The 23644-nt window shown below is 40.8% G+C and overlaps 1 protein-coding gene across 1 annotated transcript in view; it reads left to right on the forward strand.

The window, feature by feature from the left end:
• The window catches only part of LOC126272767 (transient receptor potential cation channel subfamily A member 1-like), a 157239-nt gene that overhangs the window by 106583 nt on the left and 27012 nt on the right, over positions 1 to 23644 (forward strand). Inside the window, exons 4-5 of the mRNA XM_049975906.1 lie at positions 1882 to 2184; positions 14766 to 15056. Coding sequence (XP_049831863.1) covers positions 1882 to 2184; positions 14766 to 15056 — 594 coding nt within the window. The remainder of the gene's footprint in view (positions 1 to 1881; positions 2185 to 14765; positions 15057 to 23644) is intronic.

Here is a 23644-nt window from a genome sequence, read left to right on the forward strand (position 1 = left end):
AAGGGGATGGTCTGATACAGAGGGGGGGAAACCCCTCCGTCCCCCCTGCAAATCGCACACTGGGTCGCGTCCTGCTATATCTGAAATCATTTTTTCTCCTTTTTGATTCCGAAAGGTTCTGGAACTTCGTTATTAAGATAAAAGAAGTATGTGTCTTTTGTAATATTCAATCTTGCGTACGGTGTGCTCTCTCTCTCTTTCTCTCTCTCTCTCTCTCTCTCTCTCTCTCTCTCTCTCTCTCAAGTCGTGACTTGTCATTGACAGTAAGGTACAAATAAAGCATGAAACACGTAATTCCGAATACATTCCCAAAACACGTTGATAATCTGGTTAAACAAACTACCACTCAGAATAAATAGCATAGAAAAGAGTTATACACATTTGAAAAAGAATTAAAAGGCAACTTAGTTTCAGCCATCTGTAAAGTATAAAATGATCTTTACGAGCTAGTTCTTTTAGGACATTTCTTTGCCAAATAAAAATTGCTTCAACTGAAATACATCAATAACCACACATACAGCGTTTTTCGTGATTTTGTTACAAAAATGTTACCAATACTAACGCGCTTTCTAGAGGTCCTTAATGTTTTGAAACAGCACTTATTCATTGGGTATAAGATAAATGAGTTGCCAAGTTAATTTGTCTGATGGAATGGCTATCCATCGTTTCTAATTTCAGATCAACTACTGAAACTAGTATTCAGAGTGTTTAAAAATAAGTTTATTTTGCTGGGATACATTACCGAACACTGTTGAATATATACATTGTTGGATTCAATGCTGGATGGCTTCGACATTGTTTTGCTTGTAACTCAGTAAGTAGTCTGACTTTTGGGATTAAAGAAAGCATATTATGGAAAATGATACAACTTTTCCAATATATTTCGGATCTAATTCTTGCTAACACTTTCATTTCTTGAATGTGATTTTCACTCTGCAGCGGAGTGTGCGCTGATGTGTAACTTCCTGGCAGATTGAAGCTGTGTGCTGGACCGAGACTCGTACTCGGGACTTAAGTGCTTATTTCTTCCTTATCCACAGCCTAGGCCACATGAATGCAGAACTTTACATATCTACAAACGACATAACTTCAAGTTTAACGTGCCCTGCAATATAGAGAAACCATAAACACCAATTCACTTTACTTGAAGTGAATGTTACAGTTTTGAATGTCACGTTCACCTCACGTGTTGTGGACCGAACGATCACGAAAGTTGGTAGACCTTTTCGTCTTCGATAGAGCGTGTGATGTCAAAATGATGTCTTGTTTGCACAAAGTCTTGTAAACTGTAGGCTACCGCTCCGAAAGGCAGCTGTTCAGTGTCCCGCCTAAGCAGCCGTCCTTGTGACAATATAAAGTTCAACCAGCCAGCACAACCTTGGTCTAAGACCTCAACATAATGCCTGTCTCTCATGGAGAAAAAAAAGAGGGGAAGTAGCGTTACTTGAAGCCGATGTCCGCCATCTTAAGTAGCCCAAAACATTAGGTTCAGCGGATTCATACCCCCATAGTTCACTGCGGTGACAGGTGACAGTTCCCCGTGACATCACTCTCTGTTGTATTACTAGGACAAATATGCAATCAAGAACAGAAAAATGTTCGAAATTGCCTTCCTGACGCTATTTTCTTCACTAAAGCTCTTCATTAAAGCTCTATTTATATTTAAGACAGTTACTGCGCTCATCGACAGAAATAATGAACAACAAGCGCTCATAAGCAGTCGTCTGGTAATGTTTCGGGCTACTTACAACGGCGCCCTCTATAAAACATACAGCGTAAGTCTGTAGTGGCACCTCCCTTCTTTATTTACCTCCATGCTGTCTCTGGCTAGTTCGCGCCCCTCTGCGTGTTCTCTTTTCTACCTCTGCGGTGTTTGCTCAGGCGATCGCGGCGGACCCTGCAGGTGGACAACTACTTCGGCGGTAGGCAGACTGCCCGCCAGGCGGTGCTGGCGTCGCTGCCGCAGCTGTGTGGCCGGTTGCCGAGACCCGCGGATGGCGGCGCTCAGACGGTGCACGTGCGGTTGCTGCGCGCCATGGACGACCGCGACCCGCTGCGCTACGAGCACATCATGGACGCAGCCGCCGACAAGGAGGGCTTCGACCCAGACGTCTGGATCGAGCAGCCATTCAACACGCGCCTGCTGCACCACGCCTGCCAACTTGCGGAGCGCACTCAGTCTAGGTCTCTCAACAGTCTATCTGCACATGCGTAGGCATTTACATCTAGAGGCAACAAAATCCTTTTGTGTTTCAGGTCGTCTCTCTCTCTCTCTCTCTCTCTCTCTCTTTTCACCAGTCTTCTGATTCTTTTGATGGGGCCCCCGCCACGAATTTCTCTCTTGTACCAACCTCTTCATCTCAGAGTAGCACTTGCCACCTGCATCCTCAATTATCTGCTGGATGAATTCCAATCTCTGTCTTCCTCTAGAACAATGGAAGTCATTCCCCGATGTCTTCTACATCTACATCTACGTGATTACTCTGCTATTCAAACTAAAGTGCCTGGCAGAGGCGGCAATGAACCACCTTCAAGCTGTCTCTCTACCGTTCCACTCTCGAACGACACGCGGGAAAAACGAGCCCTTAAATTTTTCTGTCCGGGCCCTGATTTCTCTAATTTTATCGTGATGATAATTTCTCCCTATGTAGGTGGGTGGCAACAGAAAGTTTACGCAATCGGAGGAAAAAATAGGTGATTGAAACTTCATGAGAAGATCCCGTCGCAACGAAAAACGTCTTTGTTTTAATGATTGCCACTCCAATTCACGTATCATGTCTGTGACAGTATCTCCACTATTTCGCTGTAATACAAAACGAGCTGCCCTTCTTTGTACTTTTTCGATGTCATCGGTCAGTCCCACCTTATGCGGAAATCACACCGCACAGCAATACACCAGAATAGGGCGGATAAGCGTGGTGTAAGCAGTCTCTTTAGTAGACCTGTTGCACCTTCTAAGTGTTCTGCCTATGAATCGCAGTCTTTGGTTTGCTCTACCCACAGTATTACCTATGTGATTGTTCTAGTTTAGGTTATTTGTAATTTTAAGCCCTAAGTATTTAGCGGAATTTACAGCCTTCAGATTTGTGTAACTTAATTCGTAATCGAAGTTTAGCTGATTTCTTTTAGTACTCAAGTCAATAACTTCACACTTTTTGCACCATACCGATACCTTATCTAAATCAATTTTGATCATCTGATGACTTTACAAGACGGTAAATGACAGCATCATCTGCAAATAATCTAACACGGCTACTCAGATTGTCTCCTATGTTGTTAATATAGATCAGGAACAATAGAGGGTCTATAACACTACCTTGGGGAACGCCGGATATTGCTTCTGTTTTACTCGATGAATTTGCGTCTATTACTACGAATTGTGACCTTTCTGACAGGAAATAACGAATCCAGTCGCACAACCGAGGCGATACTCCGTAGACACGCAGTTTGGTTAGAAGACGCTTGTGAGGAACGGTGTCGAAAGCTTTCAGGAAATATAAAAATATGGAATCAATTTCACATCCCATGTCGATAGCACTTACTACTTCATAAGTATAAAGAGCTAGTTGTGCTTCACAAGAACGATATTTTCTGAATCCGTGCTGACTATGTGTCACTAAATCGTTTTCTTCGAGATACTTCATAATGTTCGAATACAGTATATGTTCCAAAACCCTACTGCAAATCGACGTTAGTGATATAGGCTTGTAATTCAGCGGATTACTCTTACTTCCCTTTTTGGGTATTGGTGTGACTCGAGTAATTTTCCAGTCTTTAGGTAAGTATCTTTCTGTGAGCGAGTGGTTGTATATAGTTGCTAAATATGGAGCTATTTTATCAGCATATTCTGAGAGGAACCTGACTGGTATACAATCTGGACCGTAGGTCTTGCCTGTATTAAGTGATTTAAGCTGCTTCGTTACTCCGAGGATACCTACTTCTATGTTTCTCATCTTGGCAGTTGTTCTTGATTGGAATTCAGGAATATTTACTTCGTCTTCTTTGGTGAAGGAGTTTCGGAAAAGCGTGTTTAATAACTCTGCTTTAGTGGCACTGTCATCAGTGATTTCGCCGTTGTTATCGCGCAGTGAAGGTATTGATAGTGTCTTGCCACTGGTGTGCTTTATGTATGACCAGAATCTCTTTGAGTTTCCTGCCAGATTTCGAGACATTATTTCGTTGTGTCTTAATGAATGTCTTAACGGAGGTCCTATCATCCTGTCCCTTCTCCTTGTCACTGTATTCCACATATTCCTTTCCTCTCTGATTCTGCGCAGAACCTCCACATTGCTTACCTTATTATTCTACGTAATTTCCAACATCTGTCTGGAGCACAACATCTCAAATATTTCGATTCTCATCTGATCCGGGTTTCCCACAGTCCATGTTTCACTACCATAGAATGCTGTGCTCCAAACGTACATTCTCAGAAATTTCCTCCTCAAATTAAGTCCTACGTTGGATACTAGTTGACGTACCTTGGCCAGGAGTGCCCATATCGCCAGTGCTAGTGTGCTTTTGATGTCCTCCTTGGTGTGACTGTCACTGGTTATTTTTCTGCCTAGATAGCACAATTCCTAACTTCAAGTAATTCGTAACCATCAGTCCCGATGTTAAGTTTCTCGCTGTTCTAATTTCTGCTGCTTCTCATTACTTTCGTCTTTCTTCAATTTACTCTCAATCTATATTCTGTACTATTAGATTGTTCATTTCATTCAGCAAATCGTGTAATTCTTCTTCACTTTCACTCAGGATAGCAACGTCATCAGCAAATCGTATCATTGATACCCTTTCACCTTGACTTTTAATTTCATTCCTGAACCTTCCTTTTATTTCCATCATTGCTTCTTCGATGTACAGATTGAACAGAGGGGTGAAAGACTATAGCCCTGTCATACACCCTTTTTGATCTGAGCATTTCATCCTTTATCATTCACTATTATTATTCCCTCTTTGTTCTTGTTCATACTGTATATTACCCACCTCTCCCTGTACCTTACTCCTATTATTCTGAGAATTTCGAACATCTTGCACCATTTTACACTGTCGAACGCTTTTTCTAGGTCGACAGATCCTATGAACATGTCTTTTTCTTTTGCCTTGCTTCCATTATCAACCGCTACATCAGTATGGCCCCTCTGGTGCCTTTACCTTTGCTAAAGTCAAACTGATCGTCATCTAACACATCCTCAATGTTCTTTTATAATCTTCAGTACATTATTCTTGTCAGGAACTTGAATGCATGAGCTGCTAAGCTGACTGTGCTATAATTCTCATACTTTTCATCTCTTGCAGTCTTCAGAATTGTTTGTATGATATTTTTCCGAAAATGAGATGGTATATTGCCAGACTCATACATTCTACACATCAACGTGAATAGTCATTTGGTTTCCACTTCCCCTAATGCTTTTAGAAATTCTGATGGAATTATATCGATCCCTTCTGCGTTATTTGATCTTAAGTCCTCCAAAGCTCTCATAAATTCTGATTCTAATAGTGGATCCCCTGTCTCTTCTAAATCGATTCCTGTTTCTTCTTCTATCACATCAGACAAATCTTCCCCCTCATAGAGACCTTCAATGTTCTCTTTCCACCTATCCTCTCTCTCCTCTGCATTTAACAATGGAATTACGGTTGCACGCTTAATAATACTACCCTTGCTTTTTAATTTCACTGAAGATTGTTTTGACTTTCCTATATGCTGAGTCAGTCCTTCCGACAATCATTTAATTTGCGATTTCTTCACATTTTTCATGCAGTAACTTACTCTTAGTTTCCTGCACCTCCCATTTATTAGATTCCTCAACTTCTTGTATTTCTGTATTCCTGAATTTCTCTGAACATTCTTGTACTTCCTTCTTTCATCGATCAGCAGAAGTACTTATTCTGTTACCCACTGCTTCTTTACAGCTACCTTCTTTGTACCTATTTTTTCTTTCCAGCTTCTGTGATTCCCCTTTTTAGCGATTTCCGTTACTCTTTAATTGTACTGCTTACTGTACTATTCTTTATTGCTTCATCGACAGCTTTAGAGAACTTGAAGCATATCTCGTCATTCCTTTGTACTTCCATATTCCTCTTCTTTGCATATCGATTCTGCCTGACTAATCTGTTTAACTCCATCACTACTACATTGTGATCTGAGTCTGCATCCACTTCTGGGTACGCCCTACAATCCAGAAACTGATTTCGGAATATTTGTCTGACCATAATGTAATGTAACTGACATCTTCCCATATCACCTGGCCTTTTCCAAGTATACCTCCTTCTCTTATGCTTCTTGAACAGAGTATTCACTTACTAGTTGAAATTTATTGCAGAAATCAATTGACCTGTCTCCTTTCTCATTCTCTCCCCCAAGCCCACATTCTCCTGTAACCTTTCTTCTACTCCTACCCCTACAACTGCATTCCAATCACCCATGACTATTCGACTTCCATCTCCCTTTACGTACTCTATTACCGTTCCAATATCCTCATTACTTTATCTCTTCATCTTCAGCTTGCGACATTGGCATGTATATAACCCTATCACTCAAATGTTCACAGTAACGCAATCTCTGCTCTACTTTCCTATTCATAACGAATCCTACTCCCGTTACACCATTTTCCGTTGCGGTTGATATTATCCTATGCTCACCTGACCAGAAATCCTTGTCTTCTTTCCATTTCACTTCAATGACCCCTGCTATATCTAGGTTGAGCCTTTCCATTTCCCTTTTCAGATTTTCTAGCTTTCCTACCACATTTAAGCTTCACATTCTACGCCCCGACTCGTAGAACGCTATCCTTTCGTTGATTATTCAATCTTTTCCTCGTGGACGCCTCCCGCTTGGCAGTCCTCTCCCAGAGATCCGAATGGGAGACTATTCCGGAAGCTTTTGCCAATGGTGAGATCATCATGACACTTTTTCAATTACGGGCCACATGTCCTGTGGATACGCGTTATGTGTCTTTAATGCAATTCATTTTCATTGCCTTCTTGCATCCTCATGCCGCTGTTCATTGTTGATTCTTCCGCTTTTGGGGTCTGTTTCCCACCCCAAGGGCAAGTGGGTGCCCTGAACCTCTGTCCACTCCTCTACCCCCATTTACAAGGCCGTTGGCAGAATAAGGGTGACTTCTTATGCCAGAACTCTTCGGCCCCCAACGCTAATTATTAGTCAGAATTTAAGCGGTGGTGGGTTTCGAACCTGGAACCGAGGACGTTTTGATTGTGAATCAAAGACGTACACCTCGAAACACTAGAGTAATTATAAACTCCATGTTTCGACTATCTATACAGTGAACCTTTTTCAGGACGACTAAGCTGCTAGATTCTGAGGACAGTCTTACTTTGGCTGTCAGACAACTGACGTTACGTTGTGGTACGTCATTGGACTGTTGGAAGTCGAAGCGCCAGCAGCAGGTTAGTTGCACCGTAGGCTATCGCCTTTGCCACTCTATGAGCTTGTTCCCTGGTGGCGGAGTTTTTCTTTGGCAAAATACGTGTCGCTAGTCATTTGTTATATGGTTCAGGCCATGTCTTGTGGAGCTTCTGGCTGGAGACCACACTGAGAATGGGATCGCTGAACTGTCTATCTAGTGGGCTTTGTTAGTTCACCAGCCCGCAGCTCTGCAAGATCATTCCCATCTACATAAAACTAAATTCTGTCCTAACAGCACTCTGAATGTCTAACGGTACCGACCGACCGCTATGTCATCCTCAGTTGATAGGACACTGATATGGAGGGTCATGTGGTCAGCACACTCCTCTTTTGGCCGTTGTCAGCTTCTTCCTCTGCTCGACAGATGCCGAGGGTCATCTATCTAACCGAAAGCACATAACTTTAGTGATCTGACGGTAACCAGTGTTACCTGTGTGGCAAGCATGTATTACGTACATGTCATATAGGGTGTCATAAGAAGGATGACCCAAGCATTTATTGAAGCAAAGAAAGCCTAGTAGACATGGGCTCCCAAAAGCATACTTTAAGAGCTATGAGCACTTCTTTATTAGCAGAGATGTGTTTTATAGTAGGAAAGACGAACAAGCGCTCATAGCTCTTAAAGTATACACTTTGGAGCCCATGTTTACTGGACTTTTTTTTCTATCACCTCTCAAAATATGGATATCAAAGAGCTTGCAGTTGAATAAATTTCTTTCATAGTATCGAAGACGAAGACGTGCTCATAGCTCCAACGCCCTTAACATTTCATTGCAATCTCTGTCCTCCGCTACAGTTTAAACCTCTACTGCACCCTTAAGTAACATGCAGCTTATTCGTTGACGTATTAACACATGTCATGTCATGTCATCTTGTCTCTTCCCATTGTTTTCCACACGTTTCTACCCCAGCCAATTCGGCAGAGAACCTCCTCAGTCCTTGTCTTATCAGTCCAGCTGACTTCCATCATATTTCTGCAAGCGCTTCTGTTCTTTTCTTTTCCAGTTTTTTTTCCAAAGTCCATGATTCTCTTCAGTACTGTTCTGTGTTCCAGACATACATCCTCAAACGTTCCTTCCCCAAGATAAGGTTGGTGTTTGATACTAATTGACTTCTTTTGTCTAGGAATGCTCTCTTTGCCTCTGCTAGTCTGCTTTTTATGTCCTCTTTGTTTCATCTGTCATGTGGTGTTTGCTTCCAAGGTAGCACAATTCGTTCACTTGTGTACTTTATGATCCCCGGTTTTGATTATTTATTATTTTCATCTTCCTTAAGTTTACTCTCAGTCCATAGTGTGTTCTCACATTAGACTGTTCATTCCATTCAACAGGTCCTGAGATTCTTCCTCAATTTCACTGATATACCAATGTCATCAGTTTATCTGATCATTGGTATAACTTCACTCTTCTTTAATACGTGTGACAGCTGGAACAGTAGAGGCGAAAGACTACATCCCCGTCTTATACCCTCTGTAATACTATATACGCTGTCATATTTCAGAATCGTAAATTAAAATGCTACGTTACCACAAATTAATCTTAGTTTGATAGTATTTGTATGTAAATTCAAATATGTTTTACATTAAAGTTATTTTACCGCAACCGAGTTACTAAAAACAAGAACTGCTTCTAGAAAATTCTATGTAAGTTTATTTTATGTAAGTTGTATAAGTTTGTAAATCGCACGTAAGTTTAACATTCAGAATAATTGTCTGGACTACTACACTATGTTGAATATCTATGAGGGACAATCATAAAGCTTTATCGTATTGAGAATTAATATATTCGTTTCGTGCCACTCAGAGTCCGGAGGTGAACTCGAGAAATGTGGCCTCCTCCATTCTGTAGGCTTTCACGCCAGCCTCCATATTGTTCGGCATACAAAGTGCCATCCGTCCTCTTCATTTTCTAATACTTCCATTACTAGTGATATTCAGTCTTCTCTTGATATTTTTGTGCTTTTCATAGGATGAATTCAAGTTTTGGAAACCACATCAAGGAATAGCTGCTAGTTCTTTTCAGCAACACGGGAGACGGTGCTCGCAGCACATCTTGCGATGGCTATATCTTTTAAATTAAGCGCAGCCATCAATGAACAAAAGCTAGAGGATCACTCGCATTTCCTTGCACTTCAGTAACGTAGAACTGTTGGTTATAGCTTCACGTTGGAATATCTTAAATGTCTTTCTCCATTTGTTTCTTGAAAAGTGGCTGTTTTAAAGATGCTGAAAGCCACAATCTGTTCAGAATATTTCTGGTGTCTGCCTGTCTTGGAATTTTCCTCAGCGCACTAATTCAACCACTACAGCCCTGCGCCCTACATTATTTTTGCTGACAGATCTAGTAAAAAGGAAAGCCTCCTCGGTGGACTCAACCGTAACATTGGTTTTAGAGCTGAACAATCTTACATTATCATTAGGATCTTTCCACTGTGCAGTGTAGTGTACCCTGCAATGAAACTTCGTGACCTGTTGACACTATACTTGAAAGGACTAAAACTTGCCTTTCAAGGGCAATTGGTCTCACTGAATGCGCTATCTGCTTGTAGCGATTCCCTACGTCTTAAAACATCAAAGACACTGTGCTTAATATCTCGCTGGACATAAAACTGATCTTATATCTCAGTTTTTCTCGGTGTGACTGATTAATGGTGTGCTTTGGGGTATTCACCTGAGCCGAGTACTTTACACATAACAACACAGTTCGCTTCACGTGATCACGATTGGGTCGTTCGTCGAAATACTTTGCATAAAAATGGAATGAGAAGAAATATACAATTGTGTGCCAATCGAGAAGTTTTATTTCATTCACTACACTTTTTGATTGTTAATTATCATCAGGTGGAAGGCGTGTTTTACATGGTTGTTCGCAGAAGTGCTAACCAACCTCGAAGTTTGTCCCTTTACCATTGAACCATCGAGATAACAATTAACGCTAGGCTAACTTCCTTCAATAAATTCACTTATTACTTTACAGTCCTTGAGACTGAAAAAGTTCTGTGAAATCGTTTCTGCCAGCTCACTACTATCGTTGCTCGCTCAATCGACACACGTCAGCCGTTGACGAAGTCCTAACACTGACTCCCCGTCCACATTGGACGAAACCGAGGCTAAGTCCTGAACACCTTGTCGACGACACCTGGCAGTCACAACTATCCTCAGTGTTCCAGAAAAGCAGAGATATTTGCAACATGAAATTGAAATGCTCTGTCGAGCACCGGTAGGATGTCTACAGTTCTCGCGTCCGTCGGCCGTTGTAATTTAATATTATTATTATTATTATTATTATTTCTGTCTTATCTCAGACGTTATGTCTGACCTTGATCAAGCGTGACTTCCTTTTAACTGTACAGTATATGTTATATTGCATTTAGGAACTTTCGGGTAATTGAACATGTATCAATAATTACGAATTTCTGTAGTTGTATATATAAGTTTGGATGTAGCTGTATTGCATTGATGTACTGGTGGATATTGCGTGGTATGACTCCTGTAGTTGATAGTATAATTGGTATAATGTCAACTTTATCCTGATGCCACATATCCTTCACTTTCTCAGCCAGTTAGATGTATTTTTCAATTTTTTTCTCCTGTTTTCTTTTGTATATTTGTTGTATTGGGTATGGATATTTCGATTAGTTGTGTTAATTTCTTCCTTTTATTGGTGAGTATGATGTCAGGTCTGTTATGTGGTGTTGTTTTATCTGTTATAATGGTTCTGTTCCAGTATAATTTGTATTCATCATGCTCCTGTACATTTTGTGGTGCATACTTGTATGTGGGAACGTGTTGTTTTATAAGTTTATGTTGTAAGGCAAGCTGTTGATGTATTATTTTTGCTACATTGTCATGTCTTCTGTGGTATTCTGTATTTGCTAATATTGTACATCCGCATGTGATGTGATCTACTGTTTCTATTTGTTGTTTGCAAAGTCTGCATTTATCTGTTGTGGTATTGGGATCTTTAATAATATGCTTGCTGTAATATCTGGTGTTTATTGCTTGATCCTGTATTGCAATCATGAATCCTTCCGTCTCACTATATATATGCCTTTTCTTAGCCATGTGTTGGATGCGTCTTGATCGATGTGTGGCTGTGTTAGATGTTATGGGTGGTTGCCATGTAGTGTTTTCTTTTTCCAATTTACTTTCTTCGTATCTGTTCATGTTATGTGATCTAAAGGGTTGTAGAAGTGGTTATGAAATTGCAGTGGTGTAGCCGATGTATTTATATGAGTGATTGCTTTGTGTATTTTGCTAGTTTCTGTTCGTTCTAGAAAGAATTTTCTTTAATTGTCTACCTGTCCATAATGTATGTTTTTTATGTCGATAAATCCCCTTCCTTCTTCCTTTCTGCTTAATGTGAATCTTTCTGTTGCTGAATGTAAGTGATGTATTCTATATTTGTGGCACTGTGACCGTGTAAGTGTATTGAGTGCTTCTAGGTCTGTGTTACTCCATTTCACTACTCCTAATGAGTAGGTCAATATTGGTATAGCATAAGTATTTATAGCTTTTGTTTTGTTTCTTGCTGTCAGTTCTGTTTTCAGTATTTTTGTTAGTCTTTGTCTACATTTTTCTTTTAGTTCTTCTTTAATATTTGTATTATCTATTCCTATTTTTTGTCTGTATCCTAGAAATTTATAGGCATCTGTTTTTTCCATCGCTTCTATGCAGTCGCTGTGGTTATCCAATATGTAATCTTCTTGTTTAGTGTGTTTTCCCTTGACTATGCTATTTTTCTTACATTTGTGTGTTCCAAAAGCCATATTTATATCATTGCTGAATACTTCTGTTATCTTTAGTAATTGGTTGAGTTGTTGATTTGTTGCTGCCAGTAGTTTTAGATCATCCATGTATAGCAAATGTGTGATTTCGTGTGGTTATGTTCCAGTAATATTGTATCCATAATTTGTATTATTTAGCATGTTGGATAGTGGGTTCAGAGCGAGGCAGAACCAGAAAGGACTTAATGAGTCTCCTTGGTATATTCCACGCTTAATCTGTATTGGCTGTGATGTGATATTATTTGAATTTGTTTGGATATTAAGTGTGGTTTTCCAATGTTTCGTTACTATGTTTAGGAGCTGTATCAATTTAGGATCTACTTTGTATATTTCCAATATTTGTAGTAACCATGAGTGGGGTACACCATCAAAAGCTTTTCGGTAATCAATGTATGAGTAGTGTAGCGACCTTTGTTTAGTTTCAGCTTGATATGTCACCTCTGCATCTATTATCAGTTGCTCTTTACATCCTCATGCTCATTTGCAACAGCCTTTTTGGTCTTCATTTATAATTTTGTTCTGTGTTGTATGTGTCATTAATTTCTGTGTAATGACTAAAGTTAATATTTTGTATATTGTTGGTAGGCATGTTATGGGGCGGTATTTAGCTGGGTTTGCTGTGTCTGCTTGATCTTTAGGTTTCATATAAGTTATTCCATGTGTAAGTGTGTCAGGGAATGTGTATGGGTCTGCAGTGTAACTGTTAAATAATTTAGTTAGATGTGAATGTGTTGAGGTGAACTTCTTTAGCCAGAAATTTGCTATTTTATCTTTTCCAGGGGCTTTCCAATTGTGAGTAGAATTAATTGCTTTGGTGACTTCATGTCGCAAAATTATCACTTCAGGCATTTGTGGTATCATCTTGTATGTGTCTGTTTCTGCTTCTATCCACCGTGCATGCCTGTTATGTTGTACCGTGTTTGACCATATGTTGCTCCAGAAGTGTTCCATGTCTGTTATGTTTGGTGTATTGTCTATTTTAATGTGTGTGTTATCTATTGTCTGGTAAAATTTCTTTTGGTTTGTGTTGAATGTTTGGTTTTGTTTCCTTCTATTTTCACTTTTTTTTGTATCTTCTAAGTCGTTTGGCCAATGCTTGTAATTTCTGCTTCTTTTCATCTAATTGCTCTATCGCTTCTTGCTGTGTGATTTTACCTAACCTTTTTCGTTTTTTTTCTGACATTTGATGTCTTATAAATTGTGTTAGCTGTCCAATGTCTTTTCTCAGTTTTTCTATTCTGATCTGTAGCCTGTGTTGCCATGCTGGTTTTGTGGGTTTCTTCTGTGTGTTGGTTGGTTCTGATCTCTGCCTAATGTGTATATTTAGTGTAGTGAGTGCTCCTATATAAACCAGTAGTTGTAACACTTCCATAGTTGTGTTTTCATTTATTTTGTTGTGTATGATTGTGTTGATGGTTTTTATTGTCGTTTCGACTTGTGGGTTATTTGGCGGTCTATGCAAGAATTATTATTATTATTTTTATTATTATTATTTTGATTGTTGCCGACTTACGTGGTGGGCCTTAATAAAAATAATATTTCATTCAATTTTGATTTACGATTAAATGCTTCTGTGATGCTCTCCTTTTTAACAATACTAATCTTAAATTATTTGTTACGTTAATGAACGTTAGACTCGCTGAATCTTAAAACATGAGCATATAAGTTGAACATTGGAATAAACTTTTCATATTAATTTCCTCGGCTAGTCAGTTCACTTTAAAGCAAAAAATCTTTAGTTATTAATTACAATTGCGGTCCACACACGCGCGAGAGTATTTTTTCTTACCTCCGTTAACAATTGTATTGTAGTCGGAGTTCTGCCTCTGGCTCTCGTTTATGGTACTGAAAATAAATGGTATTTCTGCAACTTCTTGCGGCTGTGGAGAAAAATGGATATTATGTTAATAGCGGGCGATTTTTTCGCTTCCGCAATTATTTTTTTTTTTTATTAGTTAATATCGCCACGTAATGTCGCCGTTGGCTGCATCGGCCGCTGCGAATGTTGAACTGTAAATTACTTGAATGTAGGTTAATTCAAGGAAGGCGGACATGAAATCTGGATCACCTCTTACAAATTAAAAGTGCACAATAATATTAAATCAATATATTATCTGCTTCATTAGCACAAATATGCTTACATTTGGCAGCACTCACAAGATATCCGTCTACACGCAACAAGACAAGAGAAGAAATGAAGACGACTAAAAAAATTGACAAAAGAGCGTATCTTGTCGTCTCTTTAGATCATTTTGTTCTATTTCTTTGCCCTCGAAACTTACACAGAGAAATTATTATAATACTGAGAAAAATTTATATTCGCCTAAGCGGCTAGTGTCCACTTATTATTCAAATTTTAAATGTCTCTTGTTTATAAATACTGTTTTTAAGTCTTTTCGTAACATAGCACTGGGGACGCTATAAGTGCTTTGCATGAACTGGTGCTTCAAAGAGCATACTATTGTACAGTGCTGAAGGCATGCCTCCGACGCCAATTCTAACCCAGAAGTATTGTATTTTGCCTAATTTCGTGTGTGTGAATCGTTGTCCACAGTCTTCCCCAGAAAGAGGAGCCAGTGGGTTGGCTGGGAGAAGAGAACAGCACTGGGCTTCCACCGCTGGTAGCCGCGCTCTTCGCGAAGGATTTCGGGGAGTTCTGCAGTCTGCTGCAGAGTCGCGATGTACGGCCCAACGAGCAGTATGAAGCTCTGGGGGGCTGCACGTGCCTGGAGCTCGCCTGCCGACACCCCGACGTACCAGTGTGCTTTGTGCGGCAGCTGCTCGACACCGGCGCCAGACCCAACGTCGACAGCCCTGTGCCCCAGCCAGTACACTTTGCTGCCAGGTGAGAGCCTCAGGGTTCACTACTGGTGCCGTCCAAAACTTACACAAACTCTCTGTTCTATTCATCCACTTAATTCAAGCACTGTACAACCATAATCAATAATACGCAGTGATCTCTGATGGTTTACAAACTCACCTGCATGGGTCAAGGCTGGTGTCATCCAAAACTACACTACTGGCCATTAAAATTGCTACACCAAGAAGAAATGCAGATGATAAACGGGTATTCATTGGACAAATATATTATACTAGAACTGACATGTGATTACATTTTCACGCAATTTGGGTGCATAGATCCTGATAAATCAGTACCCAGAACAACCACCTCTGGCCGTAATAACGGCCTTGATACGCCAGGGCACTGAGTCAAACAGAGCTTGAATGGCGTGTACAGGTATAGCTGCCCGTGCAGCTTCAACACGATACCACAGTTCATCAAGAGTAGTGACTGGCGTATTGTGACGAGCCAGTTGCTCGGCCCCATTCACCAAACGTTTTGATTTGGTGAGAGATCTGGAGAATGTGCTGGCCACGGCAGCAGTCGAACATTTTCTGTATCCAGAAAGGCCCGTACAGGACCTTCAACATGCAGTGGTGCATTACCCTGCTGAAATGTAGAGTTTCGCAGGGATGGCCTGAAGGGTAGAGCCACTGGTCGTAACAAATCTTAAATGTAACATCCACTGTTCAAAGTACCGTCAATGCGAACAAGAGGTGACCGAGACGTGTAACGAATGGTACCCCATACCATCACGCTGGGTCATACGCCAGTACGGCGATGACGAATACACGCTTCCAATGTGCGTTCAGCGCGATGTCGCCAAACACGGATACGACCATCACGATGCTGTAAACAGAACCTGGAATCATCCGAAAAATGACGTTTTGCCTTTCGTTCACCCAGATTCGTCGTGGAGTACACCATCGCAGGCACTCCTCTCCGTGATGCAGCGTCAAGGGTAGCCGCAGCCGTGGTCACTGAGCTGATAGTCCATGCTGCTGCAAACGTCGTTGAACTGTTTGTGCAGATGGTTGTTGTCTTGCAAACGTCCCCATCTGTTGACTCAGGGATCGAGACGTGGCTGCACGATCCTTTACAGCCACGTGTATAAGAGGCCTGTCATCTCGACTGCTAGTGATACTAGGCCGTTGGGATCCAGCACGGCATTCCGTATTACCCTCTTGAACTCAGCGATTCTATATTCTGCTAACTGTCATTGGATCTCGACCAACGTGAGCAGCAATGTTGCGATACGATAAACCGCAATCGCGATAGGCTACAATCCGACCTTTATCCAAGTCGGAAACGTGATGGTACGAATTTCTCCTCCTTACACGAAGCATCACAACAACGTTTCACCAGGCAACGCCGGTCAACTGCTGTTTGTGTATGAGAAATCGGTTGGAAACTTTGCTCATGTCAGCACGTTGTAGGTTTCGCCACCGGCACCAACCTTGTGTGATTGCTCTGAAAAGCTAATCATTTGCACATCACAGCATTTTCTTCCTTTCGGTTAAATTTCGTGTCTGTAACACGTTATCTGTGTGGTTTAGCAATTTTTATGGCCCAGTAGTGTATACAAAGTTCTGGTTCCGTTGTTCCACATCTTTTGACTGCATGCCCATACAAGCTATACTCACCATTAAGTAAATGGTAGGTAGGAATTAGAGAAAGCTTTTGTCAGTGTTGACTGGAACACTCTGTTTGAAATTATGACGCTAGTAGGGGTAAGATACAGGGAACGGAAAGCTATATACAACTCGTTCAGTATCAGACGGCAGTTATAAGAGCCGAGAACATGAAAGGGAAGCAGTGGTTGAGAAGGGAGTGAGAAGGATTGTAGCCTATCCCCAGCGTTATTCCATCTGTACATTGAGCAAGTAATAAAGGAAAACAAAGAAAAATGTGGCATAGGAATTAAAGTTCACGGAGAAGAAATAAAGACTTTGAGGTGCGCCAGTGACATTGCAATTCTGCCAGATTCAGGAAAAGACTGACAGTGTCTTGAGAGGAGGATATTAGATGAATATCAACAAAAGCGAAACAGAGATAATGGAATGTAGCTGAATTAAAAAGAGGGAATTAGATTAGGAAAATATACACTTAAAGTAGTAGATGAGTTTTGTTATTGGGCGGCAAAATAACAGATGATGGCCAAAGTAGACAGGGTATAAAATGCGTGATGGCACTGGCAAGAAAAGCGTTTCTGATGAAAAGAAATTTTCAACATCGAATATAGATTCAAAATTTAGGAAACATTTTAGTGTAGCCATGTATGGAAGTGAAACACAGATGATAAAAAAAATTAGATAAGAAATGTGGTGCAACAGAATAATGGTAAAGATTAAGTGGGTGGATCATTTAACTAAAGAGTAGGTGCTGAATATAATTAGGGAGAAAAGAAATTTGTGCACAAACTGACTATAAAATGGGATCAGTTGATAGGACACATTCTAGACATCAAGGAATCATCAATTTAGTATCAGAGAGAAGCGGGGGGGGGGGGGGGGAGGGGAGGGTGAAAATTGTCAAGGGAGACCAAGAGGCGACTACAGTAAGCAGATTCTGAAGGATGTAGGTTGCAGTAGCTATTTGGAGATGAAAATGCTTGCACAGGATAGAGAAGCATGGAGAGTGGCATCAAACCAATCTTCTCACTGAGGACCACAACAAAACGAGTAGTTGGTAGGCTACCTATGTACTTAGGTAGAAGGTTATTACATTTAAAACATTTATCAAAACTGATGTATTGACTCGTCTGCTGTAGCTTGAGGTGGATATTTTGGTACTTAAGAGGAAGAAACTCCCAGAAAATGCTTGATTGCTGTTAGGCCTTCTTTCTGCGTTCACAGTTACACAAGTAAATCAGGTTATATATTTTCTTTTGTGCCTGCCATAGTAGTCTTATTTAGACCACACATGTTTAGCTTTATTTCAAAGCATCTTCAGTGCCATTGTAACAAAATGGTTTTCCTTACAAATATGTTTGCCACATAGGATAAGTGCATATTTTGGATACAGTTACTTTGATCTCAGTTTATGTAGAGAACATGTACTCCACAATCCCAGTCAAAGAAGCAATTAAGATAACAGAATGGGGCCTTGAAACTAACAGTTTACATTAGAACACATCTCAGAGACCAGCACATTCCTACACTTTATTACAGACCAAAACATCCACTTCAAATTTAATAAATATTCTATTACTTACAAGAGGACGATTCTCAATGGGATCCCATTTTCACAAAACTTAGGAAGTATCTCCATTAACAAAATAGATGAAAGAATGTTTCAGAAAATATTACCAGCAAAAAACAATCTACTGTACTGGTGAATATACACACTTGGTAGATAAACCAGAAATGATGATAGAACTACACACGCGCCGATAAACACACTACACAAAACCGTAAAGTTCGCTTTAGAGAAACACAACTAAAGCAAATGAACTTCCGAGATATATTTATCACAATGAAAAATAGCTAACACTATCACAATGAAGAATAGCTAACACTATCACAATGAAAAATAGCTAACACACTTATAATTTATGTAGAAAAGCCACCAAAATAGGCACAATACTACATCAGTGATCAAACTACCCACAGTTTCTAAAAGAGGTAGCAGTCAGACACATGATCCTCAGATCAAATGTAGTGATATTAGACAAACACAGCTACAATGACGGGCTGGACATAATAACGCAGATAGCAAAAAACAATGAATACCATGAATCTTTAGTTACGAAATTAAATAAGAAAATCCAGAAAGACACAAAAATAAAACAAGCTAAGAAGTGAAGCAAAATACCACGCAAATCCACGGACGCACAACACTCAACACCAACACACAAAACAACAAAGGCACTACTACACAAGGACACAACACTGAAACTGAACAGTCAGGCTGGTACACACCCACATAACGAAACAAACTTTACATAGAATTGGTAACATCCTTAAGAAGCAAGGGTTAAAATAGCTAACCAAAGTAATAAATCAATGCCGAACAGGATGACACTCACATATGTTTAAAAATCTGGCATTTACAGACTTCAGTGTAATAGCTGTAATGTTCTGTGCTTACGACGGACCAGCAGAACATTAAAAGTAAGTTATAAAGAACATCAAAAGCATGGAAATGAGGCACCAGCAATTCAACATTTGCAGAACATCCTCTGACTAGGAAACCACCACCTTACCACAATAGAAACAGAGGTCGAAATAAACAGATTTAGTAACAAAAACCATCTCCTAACACTACAAGAAAACTTCCAAATTGAAGAGGCAATCGCAAAAAAGAAACATATAAGAAATGACGAAGAAATATTAGCAACCAGCGTTATTTAAAGCAATAAAACACGTAACAGATGAATAGCAATAAAAATAGTATCACATAACCAGCCAAAATATCCAATCATGATCACCCACCACACACACACACACACACACACACACACACACACACACACACACACACATGTAAGGACATCCCGCTGCCCCATATTATAACAAAAGCACCCCCAGCCTGAGACTGATTCACTCACTCACTCACAAGTTAAAACCTATCACCACAACGACTATACTTCTTTAAAATTCTGTGTATGCACGTTAATGAACGATGGAGGCTGCGATGCAGCGTGTAATAAATTGGAAATTTGAGTTGGTCAGGGATCATGTGCAGATGGCCGAAACGGTTAAGGCAGCCCGTCATGAGAAGCAGTAAACCTGGGGTTGAGTCCCAGTCCAACACAAATTTTCATCTTTGTCCATTGCATTAACATAATAACTTACCACAACGCCCTGTGCTATTGGAAGTTACGAATTCCCATCCATTTCTTCCCTTCCTTTCCCATTTTCCATTTTAAATAAGAGAGCCTAGGTTGTCTTGCTTAGTACTCCTGTCTTGCACTATTTCCACCGTTAACTATGTTACGAGCAGCGTCTTCGAAAGTGGTTTTAACCATGAGCAATGTTTGATTTTCTTATACATACTTGTACATGCAACGAATGGCCAGTATATAGATTCGATCTATCCAGAAACATTGTTAGAGAATATCACATGAACCAACTTCTCAATTATCCTTCGTTCGTGTAGTTTTTGAAATACTGACAGCATTCACAGAGCGGCAATACCTTTACTGAGAATGTTGGGTTGACGTATAATGGATTAATGTAATAAATTTTGTGATGGAAAGAACGTTTTCTCGTTTTAAGGAAGATTGTTTTGACCTTAGTGGCACTCCACGTGCAGAAAGATCTTCTTGGTCTGATGCAGATCGTTTAAACGCATTAACCCACAATTATCCACGTCAACGTACTCGAGAACTGGCATATGTGATGCACTGTGAGCATTCCACAGTTGTGGTACGTTTGCACACAATGGGGGAAGGCCAAAATCACAAAAATCATCGGGTGGGCATATGTGCATCTCTGATTGCTCGTCATAAATTGGCCCATGAACAACACCAAACATTCCTGTCCTGTATCGCTACTGGTAACAAAAACTGGCCTCTTCAAGCTGACGTAAGGAAAAGAAAGAAATGGTTGAGACCAAACGAAGGTGCAACTCCCCATACAAAGACCTGTACTCATCGACAAAAAACAATGTTATGCATCTGGTGGAACAGTGACGATGTGGTTGACGTGATGATTGGGTGTTGTGTGATGTCAGGTTAGTTAGGTTTAAGTAGTTCTAAGTTCTAGGGGACTGATGACCATAGATGTTAAGTCCCATTGTGCTCAGAGCCATTTGAGCCATTTTGGTGTGGTTGAGGCATAGCGCCGTATACCGATCCTGCCTTGGAGGCGGTTAAGTGGGAGATGTGTCTCAGAGCTGAATAGTGACAGATGGTGACGCGAGACTGGACGCGCCTGTAGTTTATGTATCAGCCGATAGAGGACAGCATTCGATAGGGGACTGTGATTTAGTTTCGATTGTGCCCACTAGAGTATACCAAACTAACAGAATGTTTTTTCATAAACTGTTCTAGAATTTTCATAAAGTGTTATTATGTCTTTTTGGGTATGTAAAATGTTATAAATGTGTATTAGCAGCATGAATGATGCGTGAATATGGTTTAAGGTTAATATGAAGATAATTGTTTAACGAGTTATGTAGTGGGACTTAGAGTGGGAACAATTCGAAGAAGTATGGATGTGGCAAAGGGGATTTTTGTAGAATAGATTTGTAAAGTAAGTTTATGGTAAAGGTAAAGTTAATTCAGGTATAAATAACAATAGTAAATAACTTTATGCATAAACAAAACTTCAGCATATTAGATAATTACATTGGTAAAAAGTGCAGTCGTTAGACTTCCTATTTTGCGATTGGTTATTGATGTAAAGCGCGGACTGACGCAGGAGAATGTTGTTGTGCTATTCGCTGTTGAGTAAACTGACCAATGGTAAAGCAGTATTCTTCGCGCGCCTTTCTCTGCTTGTAGAGAAGACTTATGGTATTCTAGAGAGGAGTCGGAGCCTGGCCATGAAACATTTCGGACGTGTGTAATAGTAGTTCCGATTAAAATGATAAGTTGACGGATCTGGCAGTGTTTCATGCATCCCAAGTGTTGTACAGTGACGGCATAATTATTCCGATGGGTGTGCAGAAATTTCGGAATTTTTAAGTGAATTTTGTGACGAGAAAAGACATAAATTCCCCGTGGCGTATTGAACAGGTCAGTGGCTAAACACTGTGACTGCATTAGGTACCAACAGACTTAATATTTGGCGAGCATTCTCAATATAAAAAAAAAATCCGTATTTTTGTAGCTATTACGTTTTCGGAAAATGCAACACCATAAACTTGCTAACGTGAGTGAAAGGGATTGTGAGTGACTGTGTTAACACTAGCACGGGCTTGGCAGTGATACTTGTTCACCTAAGTTTCAGAATATATTAATTAAGGACAAAATTTCTAACCTTTTATTTCTTGTGAGAACTTTCTCCCGAAACGTAGATTAGTGACTTTAATTGCAGCCTGGTTCACGTCGAAGTACAGTAGGTTTCGCTCGGCTTCCCTACTGACGATCTGCTGAGACAATGTCCACAGGTAGGTGCAGGTTCGTCGTAAAGGGAGAGAAGGGACCGCGCCGCCGCATGGTGTACTACGAATTGCTTTCTCGAGATGTAACCATCACTGCTGGCATTTATTGCCAACAACTGAGATGTCTCACAGACGCAGTCCAAGAACAACGGCCAGGAAGGCTGCGTGAAGTGATAGTACCCCACGATACGGTAGACTGACAAAAGCAACTGACAAAAACGCTATGCAAGTGCTGGGTGGGGAAGTTATTCCGCACCCACCTACTCACTTGATCTTGCGCCCTCAGATTTTCACCTTTTCCGGTATCTATGGAACAGTTTTCAAGGAACTTCCTTTGCTCACGCAAATGCGCTCCGAACGTGCCACGATGAGCTCTTCGTCTTAACATCATTTCTACAGTCGCTGAATCGAAAAGTTACCCCAGCGTGGGAAGAGTGTTGTTGCTAGTGATGGAGAATACAGTACAGGACATTAAAATTGCTACACAACGAAGATGACGTGCTACAGACGCGAAATTTAACTGACAGCAAGAAGATGCTGTGATATGCAAATGATTAGCTTTTCAGAGCATTCACACAAGGTTGGCGCCGGTGGCGACACCTACAACGTCCTGACATGAGGAAAGTTTCCAAACGATTTCTCATACACAAACAGAAGTTGACCGGCGTTGCCTGGTGAAACGTTGTTGTGATGCCTCGTGTAAGGAGGAGAAATTCGTACCATCACGTTTCCGACTTGGATAAAGATCGAATTGTAGCCTATCGCGATTGCGGTTTATCGTATCGCAACATTGCTGCTCACGTTGGTCGAGATCCAATGACAGTTAGCAGAATATAGAATCGCTGAGTTCAAGAGGGTAATACGGAATGCCGTGCTGGATCCCAACGGCCTAGTATCACTAGCAGTCGAGATGACAGGCATCTTATACGCGTGGCTGTGAAGGATCGTGCAGCCACGTCTCGATCCCTGAGTCAACAGATGGGGTCGTTTGCAAGACAACAACCATCTGCACAAACAGTTCAACGACGTTTGCAGCAGCATGGACTATCAGCTTAGTGACCACGGCTGCGGCTACCCTTGACGCTGCATCACGGAGAGGAGTGCCTGCGATGGTGTACTCAACGACGAAACCGGGTGCACGAATGGCAAAACGTCATTTTTTCGGACGAATCCAGGTTCTGTTTACGGCATCATGATGGTCGCATCCGTGTTTGGCGACATCGCGATGAACGCACATTTGAAGCGTGTAATCGTCATCGCCGTACTGGCGTATGACCCGGCGTGACGGTATGGGGTGCCATCGGTTACACGTCTCGGTCACCTCTGGTTCTCATTGACGGCACTTTGAACAGTGAACGTTACACTTCGGATGTGTTACGACCCGTGGCTCTACCCTTTATTCGATCTCTGCGAAACCCTACATTTCAGCAAGATAATGCACGACCGCGTGTTGAAAGTCCTGTACGGGCCTTTCTGTATACAGAAAACGTTCGACTACTGCCCTGGCCAGCACGTTCTCCAGATCTCTCACCAATTGAAAA

This window comes from Schistocerca gregaria, chromosome 1 (assembly GCF_023897955.1).
Source record: "Schistocerca gregaria isolate iqSchGreg1 chromosome 1, iqSchGreg1.2, whole genome shotgun sequence".
In the NCBI taxonomy this organism is placed as follows: Eukaryota; Metazoa; Arthropoda; class Insecta; order Orthoptera; family Acrididae; genus Schistocerca; species Schistocerca gregaria.